The sequence below is a fragment of the Coregonus lavaretus genome (assembly GCF_964263955.1).
Source record: "Coregonus lavaretus genome assembly, chromosome: 9".
NCBI classification, from domain to species: Eukaryota; Metazoa; Chordata; class Actinopteri; order Salmoniformes; family Salmonidae; genus Coregonus; species Coregonus lavaretus.
In genome coordinates, this window is record NC_139996.1 from 29,897,807 (window position 1) to 29,921,661 (window position 23,855).

Below are 23,855 nucleotides of genomic sequence, written 5' to 3' on the forward strand. Positions count from 1 at the left end.
CATACCAGTCATTCCATTGCCTCTCACCATACCCACAGGTTGTCTATTTAAAGCCAAGTTGAAGTCACACAGAAAACAGGTGATCCACCAGGTGATCCACACCCCACCTGGATAGATTGTGTGATCCAATCATAATTACTTGGCTTTGACAAACTAATCCATTCCTGTATCATTACAGTGACTGCAGACACCTATTGTCTGTATGAAGGTAAACCACCACTGCACATTCTCTTAGTGAAATGTCAACATTGTAAAAGTATCTATCATTTCCACAAGTGACTCATAAAAGCCTTTGTTTACTTACTCTATAGTGGGAATATTGTATTCTGAGGCAGTCATTGAAAACAACCCTATTTCACTATATCAGGCATCCTACCAAAATGAGTCAGAATCAATAGAGAAAATCCTGACATAAATGCCATTTACAATGTGGACAAACAGCTATCACAACATTTCTGGGCTCAAAGGAACACGCCTACATTAGTGCCTTTGAAGGCCCAACAAAAAGCAGTTGTCAGAGTTATTTTCAACAGTCTATCTCTGTGATTCACCTTGGAAACTTGCACTAACCCTACCACAAACTGGGATTTCATGAGGTGGTAAGTACAGATTCATAACAATACTATTTGTGAGAGAATAACAAACCACTTTGTTATTTTCATACAACGGTGATGAGACCTTGATATGATTAAGGACGCATAACCAGTTTATTTCTGTCATACCTTGTTTTAGTGTAGAAAGAAAGTACAAAACATGAAGCCTTTTTTCTGATTATCTTGTTGTCTATGTAGATTAATAATGTTGTCTATGTAAATTCATAATGTTGTCTATGTAGATTAATAATGAGCTGTTACTTTTGTACATTGTACATCATTCTTAGGTGGGGATCTAAGAGAACCCTGTCACATTCTTCAGGATAGAAACAAGGAAAATAAACATTCAAATGATGGCAGGTAAAAGAGTTTGGCAAAATCATTTGATCAGGAATGCTATTGAGAATTGCCATATGATGTAACTGTATTGGTTTTATGTGTCTGTTATTCTGAAATGTTTCTATTCTCTCTTTTGTAGACCATGGTGACCCATGTAACGAGTTAGAGGTTTCTTACTGTATGAATGGAGGAAAATGCTTTAAAATTCCTTTTATGGATACACTTACTTGTGTGTAAGTTACTCTCTCATCACTATTCTCTAATGTCTCTAACAGTGTCAGCCATGAGCAGCTGTACAGTGTTGCTTGGCAATGGGCTAAGGAAGTTCTGGGAACTTCTGCATGGTGTTTTAGCCTTTGTTTTACTTCAGCTCAGACCAGGTAGACCTACCCTGGCTCTTGGTTCTCAACTGGTGACAGCTTGCTTGAGAATAATGCGGTTCCTTCTCCCTCAGCTGCAGTGAGAACTACAAAGGCAGTCGGTGTGAGCAGTACCAGCTGTTCACCACTGCACATGATGCAGGGGAGACAGGACTGATCACTGCTGTGGTCATCATTGTCGTTCTTATTCTAGTCATGTTGGCAGTGGTAATCTACTACACCTGCAAGTAAGTAACACATTCATTTAGCTTGATTAATTAATCCACAAGTATGCAGGAATAGTGTTTTCAGGTCTGATACAGTTTCTTCTACGTCTGTGTCATTCCTTGTATTTGTTTTATTGTTAGGGTATGGAAGGCCAAACCAAAGAACAAGCAGAAAAGCAGTGAACAACAGTATTGGAGAGTAGAGCCCAGGGTATGAGGCCTGTATGAGGCCTGTTGCATATTGTTTTGGGGACATTGGATTGTATAACAAAATGTTTCATGGACGGTGGTGCGATATGGTGTGGGTCTGGATGCTGCTGGAGATGCTATGAAGGACCAGGAGGACAGAGGAGACGTATATCCACAAACATTCTGCAGCAAGCGCCAAATGTCAAGCTGCAGCCTGTTTGAGTGGCCATCAGAAGCTGAAGCTGCTGTAGACACACAGCCAGTCAGCCACAATACTTTTTCTCGAGACTGTGTGACTGGGTGTAGGACTGATTACAACCTGTTACAATGGCTGCGTTTTGGCAGCCCAATTCTGATCTTTTTTTTCACTAACTGGTCTTTTGACCAATCAGAGATCAGCTCTGAAAAAGATCTGATGTGAAAAGATCTGATGTGATTGGTCAAAAGACCAATTAGTGGAAAATAATTCAGAATTTGGTTGCATGTGTAAACGCAGCCAATGAGTTTCATGCCATTGGCTATTTCCCACTGACACACAATACATGCTTTAAAAGCTGGTGGATGGAATGGAATGGAGTGAAACCTGATGCCTTCACTCAAAGGAAAACTATGACTGTAAAATGTTTGCTTAGTCTTTGCTTTGATTGACAGATAAGTAATTGAGTGTGTAGAAGTTAAATTGTTAATGTGCGCTTTCTCTAAGCCTGTGATACCATAGATTAGAGTACAGTGGGGCAATACCTAGAATACTTCATGTAGAATTTACATGCTTTTCTCAATGTGTCAATAATGCATCTATTTGTTCAACTTTCATACAAGTCAAACATGAAGTGAGCATTAGTTACAGTAAGCATCTTTCTTGTATTATTGAATGAATGTACATCATGTGCAATATCACAAACCACAATAATAAATCGTACATTACTTGTAATTGTGTATGAGGAAAGAAGGTATTGTCTTCTTCAGTAATCAATGTCAATCAAGACTATTGAAGTGATGTAATTGAGCTATAAGTAAGGATTATAATTCCCACTATAAATACAATGGTTTACATTGGGGTATTGGCATTCATGAGAGGTTCATCAATGAGTCTGGATCATAGAGAATTCAGATTTAGATAGTGAGTGGTATATTATAATATCCATAGATATCCCCAGTTCCATTTCAGATGCACATTTGAGACTCAACCAACAGATGGTGCTAAGAGTCCCTCATCTTTAAATGAACTACTAGTACTCAAGTCATCTATTCACGGCCCATTAAGACCACGCCAATTCACCACTCAGCCTGATGTGTTTCATATGTGATGAGTAGTAATGAGGCAAACCAGGGTTGGGGTGAATTTAATTTCGATTCAACAGACAGTACACTTAAGACCTAATGCAAACGGCTGACTATGTGGGTAGTTTCAGGCCTCCCAATATCATCATGCTCTTCCTACCCAGTATGACCTACAATTAGTTTGCTGAAGTAGAGAGGAAGTAGATTAAACCATTTAGGTACTTATCAGTATTGAACAGACTGTGATTTCAGAAGTCACTGGTTCCTATTTATAGCAAAGCAGTATACTGCTGCCACCTAGTGGCGAGATTAGTAGGCTCAGTTGAGCAAAGGTGAGAACGGTTGTCACTCATCTGCATCAAGATTTACACTTCCAAACTAATGACTTATTACTCAATGCACACACATGTAGAACATTGTCTTTTATTACTGAACAAAACAGGCCGAAATGTATAAAAAGCAGTATCAAATTCAAATATAAAAATGAGTGCTTTTGATAAATCATTCATCCACTGCCATTGGAAAAGATATTGCAGTGCATTGATACTTTGTGGTAGTTTTAACCTTCTATATTTGTAAACAATATAAACTCTCATTAGCCTCTGGCTTTGTCAAACTCTTGGGCGATCTTCAGTGCTGTGCTGTTGAGTCCCACAGACTGCATGTTAGTGATGATGGTCACCACTATTCCCTGAGGTAGGGCTGTAGTCAATCCTTCGGGCTGCTGGGCTGTCTCGCTGGGTAACACCAGCAGGACACTGCTGGCCCCCACGGCGCCCCCTGTGTGTGAGACATAATGCCTGCGGCTTCTGCACTGGCCATACTTCTGCTCCTTTTCCACCACCAGCCAGCCCTGTGCATACAGCCCATCCTTATCCCAGGAGGCCTCTGTCTTGTCCACAGGGGCCCACAGAGCCTGGGCTGTCTCTGGTTTGAGGAAGCCAGGCAGGAGGTCTGTGCCGTCCTTCAGGTAGGCCACTTGGTAGCTGTAGAGCAGAGCATTCCCAAACAGGAGCAGGTCTCCCACAGTGGAGAGAAAGCCACCTCCTGCCCACTTATAGGAGTTATCCACGTAAGGGCAGTTTACTATGCGTCCTTTCTTACTGAAATGATAAAACCTGCAACAACAAAAAATAGTTTGTTTTAAAAACAGAACACAATAACCAAGCTGATCTTAGACCAATCGACCACTGATATGCAGTGAAGCAAAATGGAGATTGGTCACTCATTACCTTGAGCGGTTATAGATAATGGGGTCATTCTCATCTGGCACAGTGTTGAGCATGCCCAGTTCCCTGAACATCTTCATCATGTGATCCAGGAAGCGCTGGCCTGCAGCTCTCTCCACCACGGCACTGAGGAGGGTGAAGGCGTGGGTCGAGTACAGGAAGGTGGTGCCTGCAGATGACAAACCACTAGTTTACTTTCATGTCAATTCATTTGAATACACATAGGATTCATTTGATTGACAGGGATAACTCTTCCATAGCTCCTACCAGGTTTGAAAACGAGTGTGTCGTCTTTGAACAGGTCCAAGGAGTGAATTACACTTTCAAAGCTGTCTTTCAGGTAGTACTCTTCTTGCTCAAACTCCTTTTTCTTCTGAGTCTGTTTGTTTTCCTTGCTCCTGGTGCTGCTGTCCTCTGTCTTGGGGTTCTCTTTGTTTTCAGACAAGCTCTTTTCCTCTTTACCAGGCAGTTTTAAAGGTTGTTTGGCCTTCACCCTGTCCTCCCTCACTTTCTTGGCATCCTTTTCGTAATGCCGTATGCCACTCAGGTGAGAGAGAATCAGCCGTGGAGTTATTATCACCTATATGTCAAAGAGAAAAAAACACCCTCAAGAACAACACAAAACCAAAAATTTGGAAAAATGTAGGTTAAATAGTACTTGAGGTGAGAGGATCATGCTCGTTTGGAATGCATCTTTATTCCAACTTCTCAGAAACTCAACTTACATCTTCTCCATCAAACTGTTTTTGGGGGAACTCAGGGACATATTTCTGGACAGGGGCATCGAGGTCCAGCTTCCCTTCCTCCCACAGGCGGGCTGCTGCTGCTGTAGTTAGGGGTTTACTGACGCTGGCGATCCTCAGCACCGTCTCTGGTCCACAGGGCACACGGTTCTCCAAGTCAGCATAGCCAAGTCCTGCAACATGGACGTCAGTTAGTTAGGAGCCTGTTTGACACAGCAGCATTATGCATTGGATTACTTTGTGAACATATGAGGAGAAAGTGTATTGTCTACTACAGTGAACATAAAAGGTACTGCATGGCACCAACCTTCGCACCAGACTTGAGAGCCATCCACAGACACACCGACCACCAGCCCTGGAGCCCCAACCTCATCCTGTTACACCAAGCAAGAAAGAGGTGATGGACAGATATACAGACAGATGATGCATGAACATGTTCTGACATGGTGATTTTGATCTGCATGCGCCAACTGAATGTTATGAAATTAAACATTTAATTTCAGGAGAAAAACATTCTGAATGCAAAAAACGTCAAATACCTGTACCTTTATCCGCTGAACAAGGTCTCTACTAACTTGAATGGCAGCACCATATCTTCCAGTCTGTTGGAAGTCCTCTTCACATGAGAGCTCAGTTATGTCAGTGTGATATTTCAATCCCAAAGCTAAAACAACGCCCGCACCGATTCCCCCAATCCAAAACCTTGACCTTGAGTAAAACCGAGAAGTTATTAGACGTGAAGGTCCGAAACATTTTCTCTGCTGCTGTTGTAACACTACAAAGGTCTGTTGTTTTGACAGCTGGGAGAAGCGAGTTGAAGTCAACAAAGAGTTGTAGCAGCGCGCAGTCACTGCAGGACAATCTTTACACTTCACACAAAAACGCTTGAATGGCGAGTATAGTAACCGCGACATATTGACTTTTCTGTAGACTATCGACCGACTGACGTTTGTTTTACTGTAGAAAATCGCTACAATCGAATCGAGTTTGCAACATTTCCTGAGTCCCCTGCTTGCGTCAGACAACGTTAATCAATCCCCGATTCAGACAGCACTAGCCGCAATCAACAGTTTCAACGGATTTACTACTTTATAAAGGCATGGCCTACATATGACAACATTTGTTCTAGAACGGAATATTCAAAATGTATCAAATTCATGCATGATTTTTTTTATTCATTTCAATCAAAATGTTTATCTCCGAGGGACAATTACTTGGGCACTGTAAATCTGCAACAACAACATGACAGCATACCACAACCAAACCGCAATGACACACCACACACAACCATTCACATCATCAAATTATCTCAAGACAATATCGGCATCACAACTAGGACTCAGGTCTATAAAAAGCCATAAACAAAACGTATGTCCATAAAAAAGGGACCAGAAAGACGGATGGCCCCATAACGGCTTTTTCATGAGTATCCTTCCTTATCTGGATTGTTATTAATACTGATGACCATCTCTCTCTGAGAGGTGACGTGCCAGTAGTAGTAGTAGGCCTAGGCCTATGTCCTTTCTTTGGCTGACAGTCCTCTCACCTTACCTTCACTTCAGTTTATCACCCAGTCCCCAGCGTGACAAAGTACTCTCTCAGAGGTCACATGCCAGGACATGGCTCCTGTCAGCACCTAGAGAGTAACAATGCCCTCTGTTCTGTATGAGCTTGTTTACATTTTCACTCCTTGCAATCTCACCAGGCATACAACTAGTTGTGTTATGATGGGTCATTTATAATCCAGTGACCGGTGTCACAGCACTAGGCTTGGAATTGACATATTACAAATGCATGACATTTAAATTAAACAGCTATAAAACCAAGCTTTAGTACCAAAAATAGATGACAAATTATACTGAACAAAAATATAAACGCAACATGCAACAATTTCAAAGCTTTTACTGAGTTACAATTCATATAAGGTAATCAATAAATATAAATAAATATTTGAGGCCTTAATCTATGGATTTCACAACTGGGAATACAGATATGCATCTGTTGGTCACAGATACCTTTAAAAAAAGGTAGGGGCGTGGATCAGAAAACCAGTCAGTATCTGGTGTGACTACCATTTGCCTCATGCAGCGGGACACATCTCCTTCGCATAGAGTTGATCAGGCTGTTGATTGTGGCCTGTGGAATGTTGTCCCACTCCTCTTCAATGGCTGTGCGAAGTTGCTGGATATTGACGGGAACTGGAACATGCTGTCGTACATGTCGATCCAGAGCATCTCAAACATGCTCAATGGGTGACATGTCTGGTGATGAGTATGCAGGCCATGGAAGAACAGCTTCCAGGAATTGTGTACAGATGCTTGCGACATGGGGCTGTGCATTATCATGCTGAAACATGAGGTGATGGCAGCAGGTGAATGGCATGACAATTTGCCTCAGGATCTGGTCACAGTATCTCTGTGCATTCAAATGGCCATCGATAAAATACAATTGTGTTTGTTGGCCGTAGCTTATGCCTGCCCATACCATAACCCCACCGTGGGGCACTGTTCACGTTGACATCAGCAAACCGCTCGCCCACACAACGCCATACATGTTGTCTGCGGTTGTGAAGCCGGTTGGACGTACTGCCAAATACTCTAAAACAATGTTGGAGGCGGCTTATGGTAGAGAAATTAACATTACATTCTCTGGCAACATCTCTGGTGGACATGCCTGCAGTCAGCATGCCAATTGCACACTCCCTCAAAACTTGAGACATCTGGTGCATTGTGTTGTGTGACAAAACTGCACATTTCAGAGTGGCCTTTTATTGTCCCCAGCACAAGGTGCACCTGCGTAATGATCATGCTGTTTAATCAGCTTCTTGATATGCCACACCTGTCAGGTGGATGGATTATCTTAGCAAAGGAGAAGTGCTCACTAACAGGTATGTAAACTAATTTGTGCACAAAATCTAAGAGAAATAAGCCTTTTGTGCGTATGGAAATTTTCTGGGATCTTTTATTTCAGCTCATGAAACCAACACTTGGTAAACATGTTACGTTTATATTTTTGTTCAGTGTACAATGGGTAGACTAGACTATATTCTTGTATGACTAACATGACTATTTTTGCTGCATTGCCTTGCAGTCCAGTGCTCAGAGCTGCAGTGATCTATAAGCATGCACACTTATGACATGGTTCTCTCTCTCTCTCTGTGGAAGTCAAACCAAGGCCTAGACCAGAGTGAGCAGTCAATGTAATAAGGCTGGCAGATGAACAGATTAACATTTGTTCTGGAAACACATGAAGCTGAGGGTTAAACAAGGTTTTTAGACATCCTACAAACACGATCAATGGGAACTTACTAAAAATATTGAGGATACTTTTCAATATATAAAAAACAGATTTCAAGGACACAATACCCAAATAAAAATACTCCACTCTTTAGAAAATCTCAAACTGTGCCATTTTATTTATATTCACTATTTTTTACATTTCAGATGATATACATTTAAAACATCTATATTTAATAAAACAATAGTAAAACAAACTAGGCAGACCCACATGATTGAAATCATATTGCTAGACAAGTCAAATGTTTCAAACCATGGTTTAAACAAAAACAAAAAAAACAAGGAATGCATTTTGCAAGAATGTTGCCATACATTTTGTAATGTGTTTAATGATGAAAATAAAAATAAATACACTCCAGAAGTAAAGGTAGATCCCTTTCTAGCCAGGGGTTAATATAGCCACCAAACAAGAAACATAATAATCATCTGTATACAAACAAAATGAATTTTGGCCTACAGACATATTTCCTACGGTTGTTCCACGAAAAGAGTGCCTTTTGCATCCCTTTGATATTGATTTTGAAAAGCCTGTTATATTAAAAGGAAGTGCCTTTTAATATAGACCACATTGAGAATTCAATCAATCTGATTTTTAATATGAATAAATACTTGCTAAAGTGCCAAAATTCAGCATTTTGACATGTCCCTCCGTGCACCCTCTGACTTCTAGGAAGATTTTACCCCACTTAACTCCAAAATGTCTACACTTCCACCATCATTGTAAAGCCCTAGTTATTTTGTAGCTTTGACAGAAAGAAAGAAACATTGAACATCTAATAGTCACATCATAGTGTAAAAGCAGGTGCGCTGGTTTTACTATTTTTGGCAATTTTCTGGTGGAAAACCGAGTGGGTTGAGCATAACACATCAACCCTGTTACCCTTAGATACAGGCTAGAAACGTTGCACACAACAAGCTTCTATTCCTCATGTCACAAGGGGATTTATGGCTGATTTAAGATGAAATCGCCAACCCTGTTACGGTCAAACCAACCCTGTTACTTTATTTGACACAGTCTTTTTTTTCTACTCTTGAGATGGGAAAATGTTGAACATGAATGTGCTCTTTATGACAGAATGTTTAAATTAGGTAAAATCAAGTTACACTTCTCAAAAAGGCACCGAATAAGTGGAACGACCCCCCAACTGCTTGACGACACAGCACCAATATACATGTGGACAGGCTTATCCAATGTATACTTAACACTTCTGAGGAAACTTTAAATAAGAAATACAGAAGTCTTCAAAAACTAAAAGCATGTGTTCTCCTACACTACTAATTATGTGCGTACATTGAAGTTGAATTAAGTGCAACATTTTTCCACTTTGTCTTTGATTGAAATGTAAGGTATGTGCATAACCAGGGTGAAATGGGTATGTACCAGAGTCATCCCCTTCAATCTATCAAATGCAGATTAAAATAACCTTTGTAGCAAATGGCACGTAATTTCACCTGATAACTTTGTCAAAAACAAACTAAACTCAATGATTACAAAATGCTGACGTTATAAATCAGCTGGCAAAAATAGAAGTGTTTCTCATTTGGGCTTCGTTAAGGAAATGCTGTACCTTTCCTTTAGTTCTGCTCCCTTGTTGAGTTCCACTGAAAGCAGGACGGTACAAAAGGAAAAGCATCTGTTTATGTGTTCCTCAACATGGGCATGGAATGGAAGGAGGGTTCATGGCATGCGAGGTGCAAATACAGAAAGCCAAAACCATAGTGGGTAAACCAGGCTTTCACATGTTATTTAGTTCCATTAGAGTCTGGTCCAGCATCTGGTGCATATCGAGGTTCTCTTCTTTAGCATGTGCCAGTTTCTCTGTTAAACACCAAATAAAACAAAACTATTAAAATCCAAGCTAGCATCACACAACAGCAGGCTACGGCCCATCAATATTCAAGATGGCCTTGGCTATTAATTAAATGTACTGTTAGACAGAGCTACATAATTAGCTATCAAAAGCAACATGCTTTCAGTTAAAAGAAAAAACAATGATGTAACTATGCTGTAGCAGTAACCATACAGGCAGTACACACAACTCTTATAGCATTGCCTTCACCATGCTTTAAACTGGGGAAATGAACAATAGTGGTGCGTATAGTATACTATATTTAAATGGTATATAAAGGCACATTACGGTACCTAGTTGTAAGTAAGTGTATACAGTAAATATAGAGATTATAGAGATGAACCCATAACCCATTATATTGTGGATAGCTTGTTTCGCCAGCAGTAACACTTATCTCCAGCATTATGGGCATCATACAAAACAACACAAGCATGTATCTTTCTTACACAGCATTAAAATGTCAACATTCACATGGATGAAACATTCACACTGTTTAGTCCTCATTCAAGGCCACTCTTAGTTCATTAGAAAGAAGGCGTTTTTTCTCAAGTTGCTGGTAGAGGCGATCTTTGCAGTCAGAAAGCAGGTAGGAAAGTGAGAGAAAGAAAACAGGAAATCAGTGCAGTAACAGACTAGAGAGCTGAAGAGGGATCACTTCACACCTGATGATACCTTACCTTGTTTGAAAATGGTATAGATATATAGACAGCCTACTCTCCACAGAACAGTGGCGCAGTAACAGCAGAAGGGGATGGGTGGAATACCTCTGAACTTTGCGAATGGAGACACAAACAACATTTCTCTGGGGTGGATAATTGAGCAAATGAGTAAAAATTGCCAGACTACTTTTGCCTAGTGGGCTCTACTCAATGTCTAAATATACCTTCCAGCACCAGAAGGCATGTACTGTACAGATCCTGCTTAAAGTCTTATAGGTGCAACTGAGGCAGTATAAAAGCTGCTAAATTCCAGCCCTGTATGGAGGACCACCTCCTGATGTCATAAATGCCCAGGATATTCCACATGCCCATTTCACACCACATGGTTCTACATGAAACCCTGACTGTGGGAGAACAGCCATATCATTGAGTGGCCTGGACATTCAACCCTCTCTGTAACAGTCTTGTTGTGAATTAATTAAGTGCTTGGAACACATAAAATGGCTAACAATTTGTCTGAATGAATACTGCTAGTTGGGTGCAGTTAACTCAGTGCTAGTGCCTGTGATGTTCGCTTTTAATTGAAAACAAAGATTCAGAAAGTGCATATCTATTAATTTATTTCAACAATAAAAGATATTGCAAATTGCAGACTTCATGTCATCAACATCTCAATAGTCAACAATCTTACTACTCTTTCCAACTCACTTTCAACACGCAGAGGCAGACAATCCTACATACTGTGCTTCTCTTCACGCCTACTACTTTCCCCTACCCGTTCAACAGCAATCCAACATCAACATGTGCCACCTCCCTATCAAAACATTACATTAACTATACTGTATTAAGACAAATTACACTTGCCTAAGAAGCTACATTTGTTTTAACAACAGTATGTGTAATGCCATGATGCTCCTAAAAACATACCTTCATTAAGGCTGTAAGTAGGCCTACTTGCAAGAAATGTTCAGTGCACATTACACATCTCGCTTCTCAAAATGAATGAAAATGTTGATTGTCAATCAACACCAATGGACATTAAATCAACAGAGGTACCTTCAACTGAACTTGTAAGAATGTCAGCACCATAACATTTGTTTATGGTTTCATAAGACATTAAAAAACGATGAAAACATTACTAACATCAGGGCTTCCTAGTTTTATTATTATTATTAGAGCCGCTTGAAAATAAATAGAAATGAAAAAGGAACAGAAAAGGGTAGAATAAGGAGATAAAGCTTACATAGAAGGAAGGAGGTTTATTTGTATACAACACAGAAAGATTCAAAGGTTCTATACAAGAGATAGGATACAACACTGACAGAGGATGAGAACATGGGGAGTAAAGGAACGCATGGACAGAAGGGTTGGGAAATAGAAGAAAGGCTGGAGAGAGCAGAGAGATGCTGCTCAGCTGGCGGGAGGCGTCTTTGATGAGGTGTAAACAATTTATCTGTGCGGAAGAGAAGAGGTACAGTGAGGTACTGCTATAGGGGGTCTGTTGGTAGACAGAAGGCAGTAACACATCAGCGCTACTGGCGCGACAGCACAAAGGACAGGCTAGAGCCACAATGCCCCACTGTGAGGTATTGTCAGTGAGGGATCCAGACAATGTACAGCAACTACTGCAGCAACCACCTCAAACACAAAACAAAGGTTGGACCAAACCGCTCTGATCACATGAAGACCTTTCCAAGGAGTCATGAGGAGCATCAGGTGACCAAACAGTCATACGTGGTGCTCCTCGTACAGCTTTGACACATCTGATATCTTCTCAGATGCCAAAGGGGCACGGCACAAAATTCAACAAAAAGACAACTTCCAAAGGCAACCAGATTGTAGATTGTGACAGATAACCCTCAACTGCGGTTATGAACAAAAAGGAACTTGAAGGGGGATGCATGGGCCTTTCTTCCACACAGAAGTAGACCGTGTTAGTAGTAGAAACATCTTAGAAACAAGTGGCTACACTTGAAAAGGTACAGAAGACAAACACAAAGCACATTGACTATATGGAGAAACTCAGTTTAAGACCCAGTAGAAGGCTCACATTGAAATGCAAAAACAATTATATTGCAGTTCAATAGACACCTCACATGCATTAAGGGTTGACAAAATATTATGAATATTTTGAAATTAAGACATTAATTTGTTGGTCGAACAATGTACATTTAAAATACTATCACAAAATGATTTACGATGACTTTTTCTTGATGTAAAAAGTAATACAATATGGTAGTTAGCAAAATGTAAGTCCAAATGGGTAAATAAAGAACCTCCATGCTGTATTCTGTTCATACAAAACAAGTCTCTAGGTTCAAGTACTCTACTGCACTGCTAAAATGGTAACTGACTTATGGAGAGAACGTCCTCACAACCACAATCAAGTCTAAGTGTGAGAACGGAAAGCACTGAGTGAGCTTAAAAACACTTTCTCCATAGTTGGCCAGTACTTACAATATACAACCCCCCTTAACTATCCTTTGACTATGACCTTAAGACTACCTACCTAGTGTATAAAAATAATTAGCTGCTTTCTAACAGTAACGTGAACCACTATCTTGTACAAACAGAAACAGTAGATGGATGGAGAAATTCAGAGAGACAGAAGATTGTGATGGCTAGACAATGGGGATGTGAGGTGCAAGGAGGAGGCGACAGAGGCACAAGCAGGCAGCGCAGATGAAGAATTACATGGAAGTCATGTCGTTGAGGGCGTTGTCCAGCTCCTCGCTGATGGCCTTGTACTTCAGTTTCTGGGCATACAACTCATCTATTGGGATGTGGGCCAAGTGCACAGACAGGGAGGAGGAGGGGGCAGAGGTGGAGGGGTGTGTGGGATCCGGGTCATCAGCAAGACCCCAGAGGGAGGTGGGTGAGACAGCCCAGGGAGAGTGACAGAGACAGAGAGAGATGGACAGAATGGAAAAGGAAAAAACAAACGTTATACCAGAAGAGGATAGAACAGAAATGTGATTGAGGCCATGACAAATTCCTCAACATCATCAAGAAATAGTGAACAGAGTCCTGGACATCTCATGTCAGAGATGTCATTACCATATGGCTGCAACTTCAGCCCTTCTAATTACTATGACAGCCTCATGATATATTCTTTAACTTACAGATGGATGATTTACTGTAACAAGCAGCTATAGGGCAGCATATCCCTTACTGTGACTAATAGCTCATTCTCATTAAGCAGATGCAATGCAACTTAATTGTTGCAGATCAACCGGCAGAAACAACCCAATCTATGAACAAACGTAAATATAGAGTGAATAGGATGACCCGTCAAATGTCCAACTAACAAAGTCATTACCACTCAGATGTGCCCCAAAAGTACACTGACTCAATCAGGGGCACGTGTTGCTCAAAATATAAAAGATGATAATAATGGAAATGATGAGAGGTAGCAAAGATGAGCACAGATTAGAGTATATTGACGAGGTGTAGCATAGAAGGGAAGAGGATTTCCTCCTTTTGTTGAAGGGATTTTGAAAGAAGTATAGACACTTACTGAATTGCCATGAATGAGACCCACTGACACTATAAAATGTAGGCCTACTCCATACAGATTAAAGTACAGTTTTGAAATTAACTGCAAAAAAAGTCATACCTTCCAAGTCGTCAATGGTCTTCTCAAGTTTGGCTACTGATCTTTCAGCGAACTCAGCACGAGTCTCAGCCTGTGGTAGAGAGAGACGGGTTCTTAAGAATCAGACAGTCTGTAAATGTCACACAGAGAGTGATAGTGTGATACTGTAGGCCGACAGTATCCACAGCACTGAAATATCTGGGGACTTTGGCCAGAGGCCAGGCTAAAGGGGGTTGTGAAACTTGCCTCCTTCAGCTTGTCGGTGAGGACCTTGATCTCCTCCTCGTACTTGTCCTCCTTCTGTGAGTACTGTGGACCAAAAGAAGCAGAAACAGGAGTCATGCATCGACCCACAGATAACTGTTACATCTCCGCCAGTCTACAGAGACTGAGGCAGAGCCTAAAAACACTCGCACTTAATATTTTATATGAAACAAAGACCTTACATCTAATGATTTTTTATCAAACAGTTCTAAAAAACGTAATGAGCAACAATAGGTTTATCTTCAGTTAACAGAACAAATACCAAAAGGTATTTTTGCCTGACATCTTCTTTAAGTACAATGTTTGACTAATCTTAGCCCAGGCCAATTTCGTAAGCCAGATACTGTATCCAATGAGCCAAGTGTTGCTGTAAATGGTTCTTCAGGTTCCATCCATTCATTCTCCTGTATGGCTCTGGGGAATCTGGGATTTGGACAGCATGCCTGGGTCTGAACACAGCGGCAGACTACCTACCTTCTCAGCCTGGGCCTCCAGTGACTTCAGGTTGTTGGTCACAGTTTTCAACTCTTCCTCAAGCTCAGAGCATTTGCTGTTGTTTTAGAGGGGAGAAGGTGCAGAGGAGAGGAGGAAGTGGAGGATGGTCCAGAGGAAATTGTGCCGAAATGGAGGAGGGGGATATTGAGACACCGATGACAAATGGAAGCAGGATGGACAGAGGGAGAGCAGGAGAGGGGAGGAGAAACAAAACAAGATGAATACAAACTAGGGGAATTACAGGAAGGAGACCAAAGTGCCTTAACACAGCAGGAATGCGACAACAAAGGTGGAGACTACAAAGACACTTTTGTAAATGCCTTTTAGCTTGCAGATTTGGTTAGATTAAGAATGCTAATATTGCATATGAAAAATATTATTCTTGCACAGTTCCTGCCAGGTTAGAGGTGTAAAGGTTATAGTTCTAGGATATCCCGAGCATAAGCCCAAACATAGGAAAGGGTAGCAAAGCAGATCAAGGTGCTGGCAGGAAAGAGAGGCTTCATTCAGCAGAGTGAATGAACGTGACAAGAGGAAGTAGTACATAAGTCTTTAAAGATAGACCTGACAGAATACTTTGTTAGTCTGCAGTACCTTTGCCTCGGAAGCTGTAAGTGATTTTAAGCTTTGTTCCAAAACTCTTAGCTCGTCCTCCTCTCTTCGAATCCGTCTGTTAGTGGATGTTGTGAACGAAAGGCCATTCAAAACATGGAACACATGCAAATTAATAGTACATGCAACAACAAGAGTGAGCAACACGTCCAAAATAAAAAGTACTTTTAACTTTGAGTCAGGCGTGGCGTTAAATAACTTTATCCATGCATGCTAATAAAGTGCAGCGTTACTCTTAGGTGACAGTGAAAAATCTTACCCTTCTGAAAGCTCAGCGCGCTCCTCTGTACGTTCCAGATCACTCTCAATGATGACCAGCTTACGGGCAACCTTTAGGTACAGCACACCAAGGAGTTACACTCTATTCACAGAATGGCTGTGTATATACACCCAATATCTGTGGACATATACCCTATACGAATTAGGGTACGTCAGGGTAGAGATGACTAAACCACCATGTTTGCTAGACAAGTGGACTCAATCATAGTGTGTGCCATTACGTTATTGTGTGGTATTAGGGTAGGTTCAAGGCAGGGTGTGCGGGGGCTGGGCTGTAGAGACAACTGGAAAGCAGCCAGCAGCTGCAGCAGCTGAGAGACTCACCTCCTCGTATTTGCGGTCAGCCTCCTCAGCGATGTGCTTGGCCTCCTTCAGCTGGATATCCTGCAGCTCCATCTTCTCCTCATCCTTGGAGGCCCTGTTCTCAATGACCTTCATGCCTCTGTAGGGAGGAAGGGGAGAGACAGGCAGCAGATGTTAGGCTAGGAAGAGTCCCATTCCCAGGCTCACAGAAGCACTGTGCTGTAACTCCATGACTCAAATCAATAGCTCCAGCCCAGACTAAACCTGGGTGAGCAGGCACCACTGCAGACACACTGCAAGCAGCTCTCTGGGAGTGCCGCGTACACCCAGTGCACATCCACACTGGCTAGATGGCTGCTGGTGAACTTGAATATGCCCTTTCAAAGTCAAGGCCTGGGCCTGACAGCTTTCTTATGGGACTGAGGGGAAAATACTGCACCACTATATCACTGGGGATGACAGGGCAGGCCCAGCCTACACAGGGTCTGATGTACAGTCTCAGACATTCAGGCATTGGGCTGTACAGCACAGAGGGGTTGTTTATACACCAAACAAAGGAATGGAAACAGAGCCTCATGGTCCATTTATTCAGGATTTCATAGTCTCCGCTGAAACAGCTTATGTTTGTTGGAACCGGTCAGTGGCACTGCCAGTCATGACTTTCGCTAAAGGCCATAACAACTCCAAATAGAGTAAGGGGCAAGAGAAACTCTGTCTACTCTATGGTCTAACTCCCTATCCACCATAAGTACATACCTCTCGGACTCATCAGCTGCCTTCTCAGCCTCCTCCAGCTTGGTCAGGGCAGTTGCCAGACGCTCCTGAGCACGATCCAACTCCTCCTCAACCAGCTGGATACGTCTGTTAAGGGAAGCGACATCGGCTTCAGCCTAGGAGAGAAGAGAAGAATAACTTAAATATTGGGGTAAAATCCATTAAGAGAGACAAATATATAGTACAAACATGGACACACAAATATCAACATAAAGAATGCTGGTGACTTTTCCACCTCAGTGTCTTGTGTGTTTTATAGGTGAGAGGTCTGGGTAATGACTATTTAAAATGGTGCTTTCTCCATCTGCCAGCCTAATGACAGTGTCACCTGTTGGGGAGAGAAAAGGGCCTTCCCAGGAAGATTCCCCTGTGCTGAGCTGCACTCCACACACTGTGTGTAATGACAACAATGCTCCTGGCTGACACAGGCTGAATACCTGGCCTCATTATTGGACTCCAGAGGGGACATTAACAAGGAGTCATGGTGGGCCAAAGAGGTTTACACTGTCAAAGGCCACACACACACAACCAGTGAAGAAGAGTCCCCAGTGGACCAAATCTGAAGATTAGATTAAGTTCAGCCTTTCATCCTCTCTAAATGGCTAGTTTTTTATTGTTATTTTACTGGTGAGTGGTGGTATGACTTATTATCAAGTTTATCCCCCTACTGTTCTAATTAGCTTACCACTAGAACCAACAATAAGTTATGGAACCGTCACACAATTTTTTATAAGATACTTTATACTGAGGAAGTAAAAACTCAGTTACAATGCTACAGATATGCTTTAGTGGTAATAAAACAGAACATTTGATAGCAGAACATTGATATGGACAGCCACTGCTCTATTCTTTGTTGTTTCTATATGCACCAAAGACAACTTATTAAGAATCTTTAAAAACACTTAAATCACTTTTTGACAGCACCCCTTTTGATTTGAATGAAACCTTCCATACACATTTGCCCATTGTAGAAGGCCTCAGAAAGTGACTTTTTGGACCTGAATGCCAAAACATTCAAGAGATAAAGGTGCTCAGAGTTGACCTATTTTGCATACCCCACCATACCATGAGACATCTTTGCACCTGGTTAACCGCACAGAGGCCTGATCACATACTAACACAAGAGTGGTGCGGGGTCAAAGTCCATCTCATGTTGTGAAGGGAGATATGGAAACTAGCCAGTGAAATTAAGATAACTTTATCAGTTCATCTAGTGGTTTTTCAAACCCCACCCAAAACGTTTCCTTTAAATAAACTAACATGAAGTGACCATGTTGATGACGGCAATTAACCTTCTTAATGGCAAATGCAGACAGGCTTTATTTCCTGTTTCTATAGCTCAGAGGCTGGCCCCGTTCTTTAGAACATGCGACAACGTTTTGTCCTTATAAGGAAAACCTTGTTTAAAACGACATTCTTCTATTGATATTGTTCTCAGCTCTGTTGTAGAATTGTTTGACGTTCGTTCCTGTTTAAATGGAAAATAATTTCAAAGAGTTTAGAGTTTAACTCTGATGCAATTATGTAAAAAATATATAATTTACTTTAGGTTATGTGCACTAAAGTATGTGCATAGAAGTCTAGCATACCCAGGAGATGAATAGTTGGGATGATGCAGTACCATTAAAGAATGTAACGTTTGAATCCAATAACAACTGCTTGTGACAACAGTTACCTTTGTACATCATGGCCATCAATGAAGATAAAATATTAACGGACTACGATATCAGAAACATGGTGGTTACAGTATCATTGAAATCCATCAAAAAGGCCTGAAGTGCTCTAAGTGCTCTACCGCCACAGCTAAACACTATTTACACGAGGCAATCATCCAATTCGCCTCAAACTCGTAATCTGTCCGAGTTGACGAATCGTAACCAATGACCATGACAGATTTAGCTTGTTAGCTACCAACACAGCGGGATGTCAGAGAAATTCCACTATGTCAGTACTGCGTGCATCATCATGCATTTTAAAAGGCTGTGCTACTCACTCGGACATTAAACATCGCAAAATGAATATATCATTGTTGCACTTGACAACACACATTTTGGAGCAATTTTACAACTTCGCAGTTATTTTATGACATGCTTACGGATTCTCTGGCTTTCCTCTCCAAACCCAATTCTCTCTGTAGTTTTTCAGCTCTCTCTTCAGCACCGTCTGCCTGCTGTTGCAAGATTTTTATTTTCCGTTTAACGGCCTCCAGTGATGTTATACCTGTCATTATTTGAACTTGCTAAGAAAACTACGTTTTTAAGACTTTCCTTGGAATGGAAATGGAGGGAGGCTGCCCGCGGTCGTCTGTGAGGAACGCACACAGCAACAACCGAGCATTACACCGGAAGTAACCATGTTTTCATAACCAAGTCCAAGCCTACAACAAACGAAAATATATTGAAAGTATACTAAACATTAATTATTTTGTTGTTTTCGTAATATAATAATGGTTAACCAACATTTGGTCATAATAAAAAGTGTATCTGTGTTAGCCGTACTGTAATGATAAGGGCAAGCCCAGTTAGTACAAGCGTTCACCAGGTACCTTGCACTGGTATATAGCACCATCTGCTGGCATTATCTAGACAGTACACATGGGACTGACAAGATTTTCAGACTGTATAATTCCTTAAGAGCCCCAAGAGGAGGCCCTCTACGTATTTGTGGAATTTTACTCACGGAGTTCAACGAGTGCGTTTCTTCCTGATCTCCTTTCCTTCATTTGCAGTGATATGAAAACGTATGATAGGTGAATGCCTACCAATAATGTATATATTTTAACAGTTTAACTCTTTCATATCAGTGCAGATAAAGGAAAGGAGATGAGCATAGGAAGTCCCTTTAGTCTATTGTGATGTAGGCTACCCTATAGACACTTTCAATAAATGAAAATCAATTGTCAACTGAATGTCACATCTAATTTGATAACTTCTTCATTATTGAAGGGGGATTAACTTGACTTGCTAATGTTTTTTCTTTGTTAATATTATTGCCATAACATGATAAGCCTAGGTATTTTATACATTTTTTTTCTGCCCCTGGAAGCAGCTACTGGTGTCACGCATGAATCTACATACACACGTTTCGCATAGTTTTCCTTTTATGGAGCATTTCCCTAATTTCAAGTTCTTCCCTGCATGAAGTCAAATTACACTGTATGGAAGCCAAATTACACTGTAGGGTATGAGTTTAACAAAATGTACCGCAAAATAACAACAATAAACATAAAATACATTAATAATAAGATAGATTGTCTTTAAAAATAGAAGAATAATCTTGCAAAAAATACCATAGGTCTAAAAGTGGATTTAATTAGTAAATAGCTCATTATTAAAAAATACTTCAGGTTGATGGTAGAATAGTTAGAAAATTACATTTTCAATGGAAACTAATTTACTGTAGGCCTAGTCTGTTCTGTTGCAAGAAACAGGCACAGCCCAAAAAAAGTAAGCTCTAACTTGACCAATGACCATATAAAGCAGTGGGCTATATTTATCCGTGCGGTGCGCTCGCTCTCTACTTGGAGACTGCACGTTTAACAAATTCAGTTTCCACTCATAAATGTCCCCACTTTAAGGAGCTGTGGAGAGAAATCTGATTTACTGTCTTAAATTGACGCAGCCTATAGTTTAGGGGTCTCATATGTAGGCTATCTATGTGGAGAGATTCAAACACAAGAACACTTGTGTTCTTTATGTTGATATGACTTAGGTGACTTGTGATCTTTGACAACAGACAAACAAACAACCATAAACAAAATATATAAAATGACAGTTCAACAATATCTGGCATGACATCATGATTGGTTATGTGATTTAAATATTATTCCTTTATCATAATACGCTACATTCCAGCTGGCCCATAGACATATAGGGCTCGACAGGTGCGCCACACCTAAATAGTATTCTACCTACATTTGGTAATCTGAGATTGGACTTTAAACCGAGTGATGAGGCCGAATAAAGGCCTCTCGCGTAAAACTGTCATTTTACATATTTTACAATTTGATCTGTGAGACAGATGTGGGAAGCAGTGTGCAGGAATGGTGATTTTGTGCCCTTTACTTACGTCCGTGGCTGTCTTTTCAGCCACCTCAAGTTTCTCCTGGGCATCCTTAAGAGACTCAGAGTACTTGTCCAACTCATCTTCTGTTCCCTTCAGCTTCTTCTGCAGAGCTACCAAGTCATCCTCGAGCTGAGGTTTGTTTTAGTGTGGACAGTTTCACAGGGGTGATCAGCGGGAAACAGAGGGCGTGAGCGCGCACAGGGCGCAAGAACGCAGACAGACAGAGAAAGGGAGAGAGAGAGGAGAGAAGTTAGGGAAAATCATGCGAGCCACACAAAATACCTTGGTGGCTACCTCCTCCGCGCTCAGCAACTTTTCCTCGGCGGCTTGGAACTCATCAAGCACTTTATCTCGTTCATCTTCGGTGATCCGTAATTTCTTTTCCAACTCACTTATTTCATCCTCTAACTACACATGCATAAAGGACAACATTTTATTTAGTTGAATAGAACATCAAACAAGTGAATAGACTATTGCATTTCTGCTGAAAGAAGCCTATACATGTTTTTCAATAGCCTATCCATATTCCTCACAGTAATTATTCTATATTGCCTACTTCTAATTAGCATACAGTAATTTTCCTATACACATATTTTCCTAATTATAATTAGGCTACATTAATAAAACTTCACCCACCCATCAATTAGTGACATGGACATAATAATTAAAATTATTCAGATAATTCATACCCAGTTCACTAATTAGCCTACCCTCTGTGATATGTTATTCATAAATATCACTTAAATACTCCTTATTTCGAATGATCCGTAAAAGTGATAAATCCACATTGAAGAGGTGATCGATCCATGTTTAGAGACAGCGGCGCACAGAGCCACCGGTATTCAGGTGCCTTTTCTAGGATCATTTAGATTTTCCATATATAATGCAGACCTGTTTGCTCTTGTCCTCTGCTGCCTTCTTGTCTCCCTCGGCTCCCTCAGCTCTGTCCAAGGCATTCTCCTTGTCGAGCTTGAGCATCTGCATCTTCTTCTTGATGGCATCCATGGCTGCTTATTTTTTGTTTGGCTCCACCAAATGTTTCGAAAGAGACCCGAGGAGAGAGACTGTGCGTCTGTGCTTAACTGAACGTTGCGCTGGAGTGCAAGCTCTTTTTGAATGTGCCCTGTCAAATATGTACTGTCAAGAAGGGGAGGCGACTAAATTCCTTTGGACATCCAATACTTTTTTGGAGACGGCATCTCGGGGTCGCTTCCCCTTGCCGTATCTTTCTTTATGGATCTGCTCGGTGATTCGCTGCTCTCAGACATTTGACCATTGATATGACTATATATGGGATTTGATGGGTTTTGTCTAGAAGGGATGTAGCTTTTGTCAAAATTGACTTTTCGTAGCAGGTTATGATAATTCACGTAGCAAGTTAGTATAATTAGGTTAAGGTTAGGTAAAGGGTTAGGGTTAGCAAAAATGCAAACAAAAATAACATGTTTGACTTCAAATTTGACAAACGCTGTATCCCATCTAGACATGACTGATTTGACGGGTAGGAGAGCAGCCCCTTCAAGATGTACGTTCCCATTTCTAAGGTAGTACATGCTGCTGTTTGGGAAGGACACTATCCAGGGCAGGACTACCACAAAATGTGCTGTTTTATAACGCTATTCTACACATTTTGTCATGATGCTAAGAGAAAATGTTGCAGTTTTAAAGCTAATTTCCTGCAATTTTACACATTTTGCCATGGGGAAGATATTTTTTGTTGTTGCTGTTTTATAGCTCATCTCATGCTTTGGTTCACATTTGGCCATGAGGCTGACAGAATATTTTGCAGTTTTAAAGCTAATTTTCTGCTATTCTACACATTTTGACATGAGGCTGAGAGAACATGTTGCAGGTTTAAAGATAATTTCCTGCAATTATACACATTTTGCTATCATATGCTATCTGGAGGTCGGGGGCCCTGGGGCACTTGCTCTGTGTGCCCGTTCGGTAATCTGGCTTTGACACTATCCCAAGAAGATGGCAGGAACTGGGACAGAAATGCACATTTACCCTATGGAGTTTACAAGTTTACACATTCTTATACAGTTGCATTAGTCTATTTTATAAACAGTTTGTTTAGAAACAGCATGTTGGCAGTGGGCCATGCTACAGTAAATACAATGTATTGAGATTTTTTTCCTCATGTCATTGTGAGTTGATTTAATATCGAATCCTGTTTAATGTTTTTTTGTCCTTTTGTCCCAGGATACTGGACCATAACTGTGCCAGTGCCCAGTACTATCCATGGAGCTGTCTGCAGGGCTTACATCAGCTTATTTCCATCAGCATTTGTGTTGAAGTTGTCCTACTGGGAGATGTTGTATTAGCTCAGGTCAAGTGTACAGTCAGTGAAGAGGTACTGCTGGTGAAAGACTCAGGTCAACCAGCCCCTCGAGGCATTGTTCACAATCTGAGAGGCGTAAGATAGGAAAGAGCTGCCAGATAATGTATCAAGTAGCCTCCTTGCTAACTCTTTAAGTATTAGTTGGCTGTAGGCAGACAGCCTCCATGGGATACTGAAGTGTGATGGTATTTCAACAGCCCTCTGCTCCCTTTGACAATCTACAGTAGCCATATACTGTAGTTCTAATCAGGGGTGCAACTTTGGTTTTAGAAGTGGGGGGGATATATCATTATTTTTTAATAATACAAAAATCCAGTCTGATAAACACTCCAAACAGCCTACCGATCGCTCAGAGGCGT

At 41.1% G+C, this 23,855-nt stretch overlaps 3 protein-coding genes across 20 annotated transcripts; 1 reads left to right on the forward strand and 2 right to left on the reverse strand.

The window, feature by feature from the left end:
* Positions 1–553: 553 nt before the first annotated feature.
* On the forward strand, positions 554–1,863 carry LOC311134572 (uncharacterized protein). Its single transcript, XM_084168297.1, has 5 exons — positions 554–599; positions 881–953; positions 1,072–1,165; positions 1,387–1,539; positions 1,660–1,863. The coding sequence occupies exons 2-5, from the start codon at positions 944–946 to the stop codon at positions 1,733–1,735; spliced, it is 333 nt and encodes a 110-aa protein (XP_084024423.1). The 5' UTR covers positions 554–599; positions 881–943; the 3' UTR covers positions 1,736–1,863.
* Positions 1,864–3,397: 1,534 nt separating this feature from the next.
* Positions 3,398–6,015, reverse strand: lactb (lactamase, beta). Of its 2 annotated transcripts, none has more exons than XM_084168273.1 (6): positions 5,506–6,015; positions 5,268–5,334; positions 4,943–5,133; positions 4,485–4,797; positions 4,221–4,386; positions 3,398–4,106 (listed from the first exon to the last, which is right to left on the reverse strand). In XM_084168273.1, the coding sequence occupies exons 1-6, from the start codon at positions 5,872–5,874 to the stop codon at positions 3,584–3,586; spliced, it is 1,629 nt and encodes a 542-aa protein (XP_084024399.1). In that variant the 5' UTR covers positions 5,875–6,015; the 3' UTR covers positions 3,398–3,583. The 2 variants fall into 2 exon arrangements, with proteins under 2 accessions (XP_084024399.1, XP_084024398.1); XM_084168272.1 differs by having other exon boundaries at positions 5,500–5,974.
* A 2,337-nt stretch (positions 6,016–8,352) lies between these two features.
* LOC311134571 (tropomyosin alpha-1 chain) lies at positions 8,353–22,261 on the reverse strand (the record flags this gene model as incomplete). Of its 17 annotated transcripts, none has more annotated exons than XM_084168280.1 (10): positions 22,044–22,241; positions 21,156–21,281; positions 17,070–17,203; positions 16,335–16,452; positions 15,991–16,061; positions 15,099–15,174; positions 14,607–14,669; positions 14,382–14,451; positions 13,460–13,538; positions 8,353–10,075 (listed from the first exon to the last, which is right to left on the reverse strand). In XM_084168280.1, the coding sequence occupies exons 1-10, from the start codon at positions 22,155–22,157 to the stop codon at positions 10,057–10,059; spliced, it is 870 nt and encodes a 289-aa protein (XP_084024406.1). In that variant the 5' UTR covers positions 22,158–22,241. The 17 variants fall into 17 exon arrangements, with proteins under 17 accessions (XP_084024406.1, XP_084024416.1, XP_084024415.1 ...); XM_084168290.1 differs by lacking the exon at positions 15,099–15,174 and adding an exon at positions 15,714–15,789; XM_084168289.1 differs by lacking the exon at positions 21,156–21,281 and adding an exon at positions 21,435–21,560.
* Between the last annotated feature and the right edge of the window lie 1,594 nt (positions 22,262–23,855).